The sequence below is a fragment of the Thamnophis elegans genome, chromosome 3, assembly GCF_009769535.1.
Source record: "Thamnophis elegans isolate rThaEle1 chromosome 3, rThaEle1.pri, whole genome shotgun sequence".
Taxonomy (NCBI): Eukaryota; Metazoa; Chordata; class Lepidosauria; order Squamata; family Colubridae; genus Thamnophis; species Thamnophis elegans.
The window spans coordinates 82,933,972-82,946,991 of NC_045543.1; the positions used below are offsets into that span (position 1 = coordinate 82,933,972).

Here is a 13,020-nt window from a genome sequence, read left to right on the forward strand (position 1 = left end):
TTTCACATCTAAAATGGACAGGTATCACCACTCCTAATCAGCCTTGATGTTAAATTACTGGCATTCTATGCAGCTGAGATTAATAACTGGAGAACACACATTAGAAGAAGTTGGCCCATGAAGTAGTTCCTTTACTGGAAATCTTCAAATAGAACCTGGATGATCATTTGTAGGGATTCTGTAGTGTATCCCACACTGAGCTGGACTTAGACCAATGGATCTCTAAGGTGCTTTTCAATGCTATGATTCTATGAAATGGGTGAAAGTTCATGATAAATATGGTCAAACACATCAGAAGCAGGGGTGAAATGCTCTTAAGTCTACTACTGGTTATCATTGCTCGTGCATGTGCACCTGAACCGGTAGTAAAAAAAAAATGCTAAAAAGTTTTTAAAAAGTTCCTACAATCCGCTGTGCTACATTCAACTGCGCCGCACAATTGTCAAAACTTTTTTAAAGCATTTTTTTACTACCAGTTCACATGAACCAGTAGTAAAAAAAAATGCTTTAAAAAGTAAAAAGAAAGTTCCAACGATCAGCTGGGCAACAATCAGCTATGTTGCACAATTTCTAACAAATATAAATCACACAGCACAGCTGATTGTTGGAACTACTGGTTCGCCTGAATTGCTAGCATTTTTTTTACTACCGGTTCGGGCGAACCAGCCCGAAACAGCAGCACTTTACCCCAATTAGAATCCATTTTAAGGTCAGCTCTAGGAAATGTTACCTCTTCATAATCAATTTGCAATGTAACATGTAGACAAAAATCACTTCTATTCATTCTTGCTTGAATGCCAGCCTTTTTTCAGAAGTTGAGAGGAATATGGAAGATGCTTTTTATTTTATTTGGCAAGTTTTGATTAGCCTGCGGCTTTTTCAATTATTGCCTATTTTATGAAAGAAATGTGCCAGATTGGACTATGGCTTTAGTGGAGATGAAGTATTTGTTAATTTGCTGATAGGATAGAACTGAACATGAAAAATGAAGGGAGGAGACAGATTTAAAGCTGATATTGAAGAATTAATATTCACTGGATCTGGAAAATTCAGATCTGTCAAGCTTGAAAAATTGATTTAGGCCTGTATTATATAGACTTGTGAGCCTCTTCAACTATAACCAACAGCAATAACCACTCAGGGTTGTGGGGGTAGGTGAGTTAAGATTATGGTCACTCTTTACTCCTGGCTACTACCTGAATGCACTACCCCCATATCAACAATTCATTTACCACTGCTCTGACACAGGGTCCAATCACGTCACTGAAGGCTTTCCCTAACTAGGAAGATCAACAATCTAACCCCCAAGAGACAGAGGACAGTTATGAAGGACTCTGTCTACATCCTCTGAACCAACAGACCCAACTCTTCCCAAATAAGTACAATAGACTAAGCTGGTCCTTACTCACCTCAGCTGGTCCTTCCTAGTGGCATCCAATATGAAAGTATCTATGTATGTACTTTAATCCTGCAATCACCACCAACTCTTCATGGCAGACCAACAGATGTTTATATAGCCTGTCCTTTCCCCAAAATAAAATAAAGACTTCAAAAATGGCTGCCAATTAATCAGAGAACATAATGAAGGTGGAGAAATAGTTTACCACTTTTATACTAGAACCTGAGCTCTAGCTGCTCTGTCAATCCAGCTCTTTTACCTTCCACAGCTCTGGAGCAGAGACCAACCAATGGACCATGGAGCACATATGATCCCCTGTAGCAAAGTCATACTTAATGGTATGGTGGCAGAAACCACAGACCAGAAAGCTGAATGTTTCTCCTCCCAGTCAATCTCTCAGCCCAGCCTTATAAATTTGTTATGGTGGTGTGATATATACATACATATTGCCTTGAATTTCTGGAGGAAGGGTGGGATACCAAGACATTACATATCTAACAAACAAACCTAACATTGTTGTTCCATGGTGTGAGAGTTTGCTTGGACATGTGAACCAGGGTTTGCATCTGGTTAATCTAGTTTTCTCCAGAGAGCGGTTCTGGCATTGCAGAGAAAGCAATTCTTACATAAAACATAGAATAGTACTACCAGTCACTTAACAGCTGTTCAAAGTTACAACAGACCACCACCTACCCCCCCCCCCAAAGCTATATAAGAGTATTTCAAATTTACGGCAGCTGAAGTACCCTTGCAGTCAGGGGTGGGATTGAAAAATGTTAGCAACAGGTTCTGTGCTTGGTTGCTGGGTGGATGTGGCCATGGTGGGTGTGGCCTACTCGGCCTCCTGCATTACGGCAAGTGGGGGGGGATTTTCACCTTTCCCAGGCTCTGGAGGCTTTCCAGGCCCATTTCCAGATTTCTGGAACTTCCGGGAGGCCTGTTTTTCACCCTCCCAGAGCCTCCCTGCACTTACCTGGCATGATGAACAGGCTGCCTGGAGACTCCTGGGAAGGGAGCGGGACAGCCAATCCTTGCAACTACCAGTTCGGTGAACCAGATGTAAAATTAACATCTGGTTCACCAAACAGGTCTGAACCCCATCCTTGCTTGTAGTCATTTGCTGTTCTGACCGACTACAGGGATGTTGCAACTCTCTCCTCCTCCCATCCCTCCCCAGTGGGACCCTGCAGCATTCAGGCCCGCTGCCCATGCTTCCTGGAAACAGCTGTCATTTTCAGCACTCCAACAATTCCTTGCATAAATGGAGGCTGCTTTCAGAGCTTTTCTGCCCTGATAAGCTAGCTGACTGGTTTGCAGTCTCCTGACTAGTTCTTGCTAGACTTTGGGGAAGTCAACTGCCTGCCTGCAAAGGCATCAGCTTCAAGATGAGCTTCTCAAAACCTTTTCCTTGCTTAACCTCCTCCCTCCCCCTCCAAGAAAACATATTTCACAATACAAATAGTCCTCAACTTAGAATAATTCATTTAGTGATCATTCAAAGTTACAACAGCATTGGAAAAAAGGTCCTTTTTTCAGAATCCATGTTTGTCTCACCCACCTAAGACTGAATTCTTGAAATTACCTGTAGCCTGGTACATCTTCCAGAAGTTATTATATGGTTGCCTCAATGTCATTTTTTAAAAGCTACCATTTTTTTAAAAAAGGCTTAAACATTTCCAATAAATATGGATTTCCTGTGGTTTATATAATTTTATTTCTAAGAAAATATGATGTAGAATGTACAGAATTTACCAAAGTAACAAGTATATTTTCCTGTGAAAATAAATAAATATATGTATATAATGTAACAACTAAATAAATATAAAGATTTACTTTGGAAGTTAAAGAGTACAAGGTAAATATTCAACAATTCTTTTCAGAAGTTGGCCGAACTCAACTCATTCAGGACTTTCAGACTGATTTTTCTCAATGCAGAAATTGTATTACTTCCTGTGACTCTAGAAGCCTGGTTACATTTTAGTCTGTTTCGAAAAATCTCTTGTGCAATAATGGAGCTCTCCCCGAAAAGACAAAGTCTCTAATGTCTCTTGGCCTGCAAAATATTGCTGATTTAGAATTTGTCTTTCAAGAGAAACTCAAGTTATAGAAAGTGTAACTCTGCTGATTTAAACTATACGGTCTTGGTAGACTAATAAAACAATACTTCTTTTGTTTCAAGTGCTAAGTGCCTTGTTACTGTGTTAAAAAAAATCTAGGTTTGTACATGCATGTCATTCAGCAGGGCAATTAATATATTCTTAATAATTGGTTTATCATTCACATGAACTAACCTTTTTTTTAAAAAAAAAAAAACACCAATCTTATGCTGACATTTGCATCCCAAGCAAGGATTTCTTAATTTAACTACAGGTACTTTGAAAAAAAAATCTTTAAAATTTCAAAATTATTAAGAGAAGAATGAAAACTGGCACCTATAAAACAGGCTTCAATCATTATAAGAGAAGCACAAATATAAAAGACTAAAGAATCTGCAAAATATTTGTGACTTACTTGCACAGTTGTGCTTTGGGGTTGGCTTAGTATCAAAAACTTTCATTTCTGAACTCCTCTTAATTCTATAGGTTTTCTTCTACTGTTACATCAAAACATTCTCACTATTAAAAAGACTGTAGTGTTGTAAGCTTCCCTGATCTGTATCTGACGACAAAGCAACCATTTTATGGGACACAATCTTCATGTACAGTTTAACATTCTATGAGAGAGATTTGAACATAGATACTTCCAGATATTCCCGTTCTAGAACTTCCCCAGTTCCTACAGAACAGTAAAGCTACATAGGGTTAACAGGAATTATAGGATAGTCTGGGGGATATCTGGTTTGGAAAAAAATGCTCCAATCTCAACTACTTGTATTTCAGCTTTCAAATAACCAAACTTCCACTGGGTTCAAGCTCAATGGAACTCTAGTTAAAGAAACAGAGGATGAAAATTATGGCTTGTGAGCCTGGCTTGTATTCTAACAATAAAATAATCAGCCTTGAATGTCCTTCAAGATCAAATATTGTTTCATACATAATAAGGATAGTAAACATGAGTCCAAGACTAACACATATTATACCTAAAATCAATCCAGTACTCTTAGGATCAAACTATTAAAATGTTGTGAGGTTGGTCAGTAAGACAATTTGGAGCTTCCAGACTAGTTGTAAAAAAATGCATGGAGATTCCAGCTGTAAAACAAATTCTGACACTAGATCAGAGTAGAGAGAAATAGGTTTCTCTTCTCACAGCCTTGTGAGAAAATAATAATTTTCAAGACCTGTAGAATTTAAATTCATTTCCTAATTTGGACAGAAATTGAAAAATGTGATCAGCTAACTATTATTTCAACTATGAAAACTTCCTTAAAAATGAGAAAGCTTAACACAGTGAAGCAAAATAAAACCTATACATTTAGAAAAACAGATTAGTTGTATATATCAAGAAGAAAAATATGAATATAGTAAAACTTTAAAAACATATAAAACCGCCTCTTAGTCCAGCCAACATGACAACTTTTGCATTTCCTGATCTTCATCAAATTCACAGGAAAGTTGGGATTTTGTATAGCATCAAGGCTTATCATTACAATAACATTAAATATTAAAGTGCACACATTGCATGTTATTAATTTCATGTAGTCCATGTAGATGTTAATCTTATAAACCTTTTCTGTTTCCAAGCATGGAGACTTCTTGCGAAAGAAGTTCAGACAGCCTTTCGATTGGTTCCTTTGTTGCAAAGCAACACCTTCGGGCAGGGGTGTACAACTGTGGAAACTTTAAAGCTGAGGACTTCAATTTACAGAATTCCCCAGCTAACCATGCTGGATGGGGAATTCTGGGAATTGAAGTCCACAAGTCTTAAAATTGCCATAATTAGACACCTCTGCCTTGGAGGAAGGCCAAAACGCCTATTCATTTTACAAAGGCCAATATCTCTCCTGGGGTTGGAGATTTGGGGATCCTTTCTGGTTTTGATAATTATTTATATAGAGAACTTGCTTTCTGGTATTTTCTTCAGTGAGGCCTTGTTGCTTTCTTGTTTAATTCAGACCCAGAGCAAGAATGAGGCTTTTGATCAACTTTCACAAATTTTGAGTCCTTCTTCTTGACATCAAAGTACAAAAACGGTAGCAAACAGTTTCAGAGAGCAGCTTACTATTCTGGGGAGAAGGGAAGGTAATGACTACAATCTCAGGTCTCATTTCCGCTTATCGCCAAGGCATAATCACAATACAGTTTGCAGTCTTTTGTTCCTTTTAATCCAAGAAGAGGAAGAATGAAACATTAAATTACAACATGTGGACAAGAAAAGTGTGATCATTATAAATCCACTATGCACTGAGTATGCAGGTCCTGGTTAGAACCCTTAGTTACGAAGTATCTTGTGGTTCCAAATTCTGACAATCCATGAAGAAATATCATTTGCATCTTTAGTCTACATAAAATTAAAACTTCAGGGAAAAAATGTGTAGGTCAGCTTTCTTTCTGCTTTGCTAGGTTGTCTGAAATTGTATAGCCATGCAACAATATTTACAAGTAGAATATTCTCTAGGTTATCTATTAAATCCACTAAATTTTATCAGCCACTCTCCGCGTAGCATTCTTCAGAATTGCAGGGACTTCAACTTCTTATATTTCAAAAGAGCATCCAGTTATAGTGCCCAAATTCCAGGATGGCACTTGACAGATGAGGAAGCCATCTGTGTTTTATACATTCAGCGTAAGAGGTACATTTTTTCTAGATAGTTCTAGATAGTTGTATTTTTCTCCCAATACAGGTTCAATTCCCAAGTCATCACTACTTTTTCTAGGCTCTCGAAAGCTGCACGGTATGGAACAGTTGATTGCTTCGGAAAATCCTTCAAAAACATTAAAATTAGTGATGAAGAATCACAAATATCTTCACGATGCAAGGCAGAGAATGGACTGGATACTCCCTTTTTAAAAAAAAAAAAAAAGCTAATATTTATTTATATACAGTGTTAAGATTTTGGGAGGAATCCAGTTTCATCCAAACATATTGGGTTATGAAGGCACAGCTGATTTGAGATGGAATTATCTTAATGCACAAATGAATGATTCCACTGATGAACTAAGAATTTTATTCTTTTTGGCTTGGTTCAGTCAATAAGCAGCATTTCTCAATTTTGCTTAAAGACTCTTATGGGCCTCAGAGCTGAAAAGTTAGTTCCATCTTTCCTTCTGTTGATCATCAGAACAACCTATGTTTTTCATTTTTCCCCCTCTTCCATTGCCACAGAAGTCTGTTTCTTTGAGGCCAAGGAGTTGTTTCTTATACCCTGCAGCAGTTTTTGGTGAGTGAAGACTTTTTTAGTGATGTCCCAGCCAGCTTAGTGACTGTTTTATCATCATCTTTGCTATCGCTTCTTTTTCGCACTTCACTGAAAAACAATAGTTTGTTTGATCAGTCAAAGCATTTTCAAAAGGAAATTATCCTGCTTTATTGTGAGCATTTGCTGAATAAGAGTAAAGGTTCATGAATATTGCATATTGATACAGTTTGCTTTCACTGTGTACACCGAACATGAATAAATATCATGTGAATTAATGCTATTTACAGTGCTTAGTTTAATGGCAAACATAGGAGAAGACGTATTGTCAAGAAGATGTGTTTACATAATGAACTCCAGTCTTGGGCTATTATGACACATTCCATTTTAGCATATTTTTACTCCTTTGGACACACTCCACACAGAAAATCCAAATTATCATCTACAGAGTGTTCTAAAATAAATGGGAACTGTGGAAGGAAGGTTGCCTATGGATTGTAATTTGAATAATAAATTAGTACTAGCAACAATAAGGCTTCAGGCATGCTTTCTTTTTTAAAGACACATGCCGAGAACATTGCCTCCATCTTCTATATTTTATTTATATATATATATATATATGTATGTATATATGTATATATGTATATATGTGTGTATATATATATATATATATATATATATATATATATATATATATATATATATATATATATATATATATATATGTATGTATATGTATATATATATATATACTTAAAGTCACAACCCCTGGTATGCCCAAGTGTGGGAGGAAGGTCACACTTCCACTCTCTGTCATTAGGCTCGTCACAAGAGTCCATCCAGACAGAAACCCAATATTTTTACTGTTGCCTTTGTTATATATATGTATATATATATGTTTTTTTATTTTATTTGGGTTTCTATCGTGATGGACTCTTGTGACAAGCCGAAGGACAGATGATGGAAGCAGTTAGCTTCCTCCCATAATTGGGGCTTACCAGGGGTTGTAAAAAATCTAATAGATAATATATATATATATATATATATATATATATATATATATATATATATATATATATATATATATATATAATGGTGGTGGTGTGTGTGGGTGTGTGCGTGGGTGTGTGTATTGTCATAAATATGTCAGTTGCCAAGCGTCTGAATTTGATCATGTGACTTCAATGAACCACTGTATCTCGAGGACTACCTGTATTTCATTTCAGAAATAATTGTCTTTGTCCTAAAGTTAAATTTTAAAAGCCTATTGTGTACTATTTGGGAGATTCTACAGTTGTATTGTACTTACTCCCTTGCAATCTCTACTCTAACTTGACTGCCATTTAATAAAGTGCCTAAAAAATCCAGGAAATGACTATTATCACACAGCAACAATTAATTTTAAACTGGTGTTTCAGGTGAAACTGTACAGCAGAGGTGAAACTCAAAAAATTAGAATATCGTGCAAAAGTTCATTTATTTCAGTAATGCAACTTAAAAGGTGAAACTAATATATGAGATAGACTCATTACATGCAAAGCAAGATAGTTCAAGCTGTGATGCGTCATAATTGTGATGATTATGGCTTTCAGCTCATGAAAACCCCAAATCCACAATCTCAGAAAATTAGAATATTATATGCAATCAATAAAACAAGAATTGTACATAGAACAATATCGGACCTCTGAAAAGTATAAGCATGCATATGTACTCAGTACTTGCTTTGGGCCCCTTTTGCAGCAATTACTGCCTCAATGCGACGTGGCATGGAAACTATCAGCCTGTGGCACTGCTGAGCTGTTATGGAAGACCAGGATGCTTCAATAGCAGCCTTCAGCTCTTCTGCATTGTTCGGTCTCATGTCTCTCATCTTCCTCTTGGCAATGCCCCATAGATTCTCTATGGGGTTCAGGTCAGGTGAGTTTGCTGGCCAATCAAGCACAGTAATCCCATGGTCATTGAACCAGGTTTTGGTGCTTTTGACAGTGTGGGCAGGTGCCAAGTCCTGCTGGAAAATGAAGTTAGCATCCCCATACAGCTCGTCTGCGGAAGGAAGCATGAAGTGCTCCAAAATCTCCTGGTAGACGGCTGTGTTGACCCTGGATTTAATGAAACACAGTGGATCAACACCAGCAGATGACATGGCTTCCCAAATCAACACAGACTTTGGAAACTTCATACTGGACTTCAAGCATCTTGCAGTGTGTCCCTCTCCATTCTTCCTCCATACTCTGGATCCTTGGTTTCCAAATGAGATGCAAAAGTTGCTCTCATCAGAACTGAGAGGACTTAGGACCACTGAGGAACAGACCAGGTCTGTTTTTCTTTAGCCCAGGTAAGACACTTCTGATGCTGTTTGTTGTTCAGGAGCAACTTTACAAGAGGAATACGACATTTGAAGCCCATGTCCAGGATCCGTCTGTGTGTGGTGGCTCTTGATGCACTGACTCCAGCCTCAGTCCACTCCTTGTGAAAGTCCCCAACACTTTTGAATGGCCTTTTCCTGACAATCCTCTCCAGGCTGCGGTCATCCCTGCTCCTTGTGCACCTTTTTCTTCCACACTTTCTTCCACACTTTTCCCTTCCACATAACTTTTTTGATAGAGCACTTTGGGAACATCCAATTTCTTTTGCAATTACCTTTTGAGGCTTTCCCTCCTTATGGAGAGTGGCAATGATGGTTTTCTGTCAGGTCAGCAGTCTTTCCCATGATTGTGATTCCTACTGAACCAGACTGGGAGACCATTTAAAGGCTCAGGAACCTTTTGCAGGTGTTATGGCTTAATTAGCTGATTGGAGTGGGACACTTTGAGCCTAGAATATTGCATCTTTTCACAATATTCTAATTTTCTGAGATTGTGGATTTGGGGTTTTCATTAGCTGTAAGCCATAACCATCACAATTATGACAAATCGCGGCTTGAACTATCTTGCTTTGCATGTAATGACTCTATCTCATACATTAGTTTCACCTTTTAAATTGCATTACTGAAATAAATGAACTTTTGCACGATATTCTAATTTTTCGAGTTTCACCTGTATCTGTTGCCAATGATAGCTAAGAGATTTCTCTGTATTCTAAATGAATAAGCAGAAGGGCCTATTTCTACAATCCAATGTATTTGCATGGTATCAGGAAAAACAACTGAACAGAAAGCTACAATCAAATGCTACTCTTAATCTTGCTATTAAAAAAATGTGATTTCAGACATTCCAGGATCTTCATTTCAAGAGCCATGTCATTATAATAACCCAGATAAGCCAGGAATTCATGTAGATTTAGACATGGTAAAAGATAGCTATTTGCTGACCATTTATAAATGCATTATCAAAAGGCTTATTAACCCATACCAGTTTAATAATGAAGCACTCTTGTCTAAGTTACAATGAAATATATCAACAGTTTTGATTACACAGTAAGACTGGAGAACACATTATAGAATTTAGAAGTAGACTATCAAAATTGGGCATTTTTTGGAACAGCCCAAACTAAGACTTAAATCCCAGAATTCTCATTTAATTGGTCCCAGATAAAAGCTACAATAATGAAAACAGCTTGTTATATGGATCATCACCATAACCCTGCAGATCTTTCCGTGTAGCAGACAGGAACACAAACAATGGAGGGAGGAATTTGTTAAAATAATGGGGACATTATTTCATACCATGGTTGCTGTGAGAAGGTATCTATTCTCCACAGTATCTACCGGTAGATGTTAAATGTGTAATCCTAAACTTATTTTTTAAAACTATTTTGATATTTTATAGTTTATGAAGATTCTGCTAACAAGCCAATTTTACATTGCAATCTATATGAAAACATATACACTGTTCTTCATATGCAATGAGCAAATATATTCAATGCACATATATTTTGGGGAAGTACAACGTGGCAATACATGGGGTTGCGTATACTATGCATACTTATCGGCCTAAAATATTTAATGGTCTCTGCAAAATCTGAAATAATTGAGATTTGCCAGTAGTCATTGGAGTGGATGCTTTGCCTGGTCTAAATGCTAACAGCTCTTATACTTAGCCCCAGGAAATAATGTTCTTGAGATGCAGCTTTCCTCATACCTAATTGGATTCACTAACAGCAGTGATCCACTAAACCACTTTTACTTCATAAAGTTAATTGCGCAAGGGAACAGCTTCTGGTAGTCTTATCTGATCCTTCAGAATTAAACCTGAAGGAAGAGAGCAAAGGCCTTTCTCCTGAATGAGGAAATGGAACAAGATACTTAGTACCAGTGAGAAGGTCATTGATGCTGTGAAATTCACCAAGAACAGCCTTTGATGGCCCCTGAAAAGCTGGAATTGTTCTTGAAACTAAGGACAAAAACCCAACTGTACAGATGCCAAGCTATTCGTTGCATCTATTCCAGTTTGCACAGAGCACTAAATGTACATTTAAAAAAATGAGTGGCATTGAACAAACATGACTTTTTAAAAAGCTTGGATATATGGCCTCTGAACGTACCGAGCAAGATGAAGCACTGCCTCGACAATATTAGAGCCGTCTTTAGCACTTGTTTCACAGAATAGTGCACTGTAAGCCTAGAAGGTTAAAAAAAATTCAGAAAACATATTAATTACCTTTATGGAAATTCAATTCAAAAAAAGATTAAAAGACAAAACTGAACATAAAATAACTAATTGCTTTTGTTCAATAGGATACCTTCCAAATGTTCTCGACATCAACTTCTATCATCTCCAGCTATTATGCAGGCTGAAAATTGTAGAAGTCGATGTCCAAAATTTCTAGAAGTGCCAAAGGATTGAAATACTGCATGAAATAGCTGTTACTTTTCAAATGTTTTCTAACACTCACTAAACTACAATATCAGTATCAATTTTAAAAAAAATCAAGCTCTTATACATTGCCTGAACCTCAAGGATTCAACTTCTAACAGTTCAAACTTCCATTTCAATATGTGATTCTATTTTCAATATTATCTTTTTTATTTTTGCAAGCTATTGCCTCCATCATTCTTACCATGGCCAATTTTTCTCCATAGCTGAGAGGTACGCATGTCAGTCCTTCTTCAGAAGCTGTCTGACGAAGATCTGATTTGTTTCCCACCATCATGATTGGGATATTTTCATGTGTGGCATCCTAAAATGAGTAGAACTTTTAATGCTGGGGCTTCTGATGTAAAATCCAAAATACAGATTTTTAACAGTCTAATGCAGTGATGGCTAACCTTTTTGTCCTTGCGTGCCAAAAGTGTGTGCACACGACAGAGCATGCCCGCGTGCCCACACCCATAATGTAATGTGCATGCAACCTCCCCCCGCTCCCCCCTGCACTTGTGTACACGAACACCATCCCCGCATCCCGTTTTGGGCTAGCAGGCCTCCCTGAAGCTTCCTGGGACCAAAAATGGGGCGCAGAGGGGTACTGCCCCCTGTGCTTCCCCCACCCCCATCACATGTGCACGCAACCCCCCGTCCTGCACATGCACGTGCACCTCCCGCATTCATGGCAGAGACCTAAAAAACTGCTGGCCAGTGGAGGCACTCGTGCATGTGCAATAGAGCTGAGTGACAGCTCACATACCCACAGAGAGGGCTTGCATGCCACCTGTGGCACACATCAAGGGTCTAATGCATCCAAAAAAAATATTATTATTATGAGTTTCACCTCGCTTTCAATTAGCTTAAATAAAAAAACGGTTGTGTTACTATATCTTATATATTAATATATATTTATTAGTTAAATGTATATGTTGCCCATCTCACAAGAGGAGACTCTAGGCTGTAAACAACAACAAAATATAAAATAATAAGCGTGTAAAAAACATCCTATTAAAAGTTTTTTTAAGCATAAAAATACACAAGACACCCCCAGTCCTGATGACATAGCCAGGTCTTGAGGGACTTCCAGAAAACATTTGGGGATGGAGTTGACCTCATACTTCGTACAGGTAGTTCTTGACTTACAACCACAATGGAGCCCACAATTTCTGTTGCCAAATGAAACATTTGTTAAGTGAATTATGCTCCATTTTACGATCTTTCTTGCCACAGTTGCTAAATGAATCCCTCCAGTTATTAAGTTAGTGACACCCCATTGACTTTGGTGGTCAGAAGGTTGCAAAAAAGTGACCATATGGCCTTGGGACACTGCAGCCATCATAAATACACTATATTGCCAAAAGTATTCGCTCACCCTTCCATATAATCAGAAGCAGTTGTGAGCAAATACTTTTGGCAATATAGTATATGAATCAGTTGCCAAGTTCAATCCAAATTTTGGTCACATGACTATGGGGATGCTGCAACGGTTATAACTGTCAAAAACAGTCTTAAGTCACATATTT

General features: G+C 37.7%; 1 protein-coding gene across 1 annotated transcript in view; it reads right to left on the minus strand.

Moving 5' to 3' along the window:
- Positions 1 to 6,402: 6,402 nt before the first annotated feature.
- RASEF (RAS and EF-hand domain containing) overlaps positions 6,403 to 13,020 on the minus strand; it is a 39,287-nt gene continuing 32,669 nt past the window's right edge. Inside the window, exons 15-17 of the mRNA XM_032214492.1 lie at positions 11,694 to 11,813; positions 11,178 to 11,254; positions 6,403 to 6,806 (exon numbers count right to left, since the gene is read on the minus strand). Coding sequence (XP_032070383.1) covers positions 6,698 to 6,806; positions 11,178 to 11,254; positions 11,694 to 11,813 — 306 coding nt within the window. The 3' untranslated portion in view covers positions 6,403 to 6,697. The remainder of the gene's footprint in view (positions 6,807 to 11,177; positions 11,255 to 11,693; positions 11,814 to 13,020) is intronic.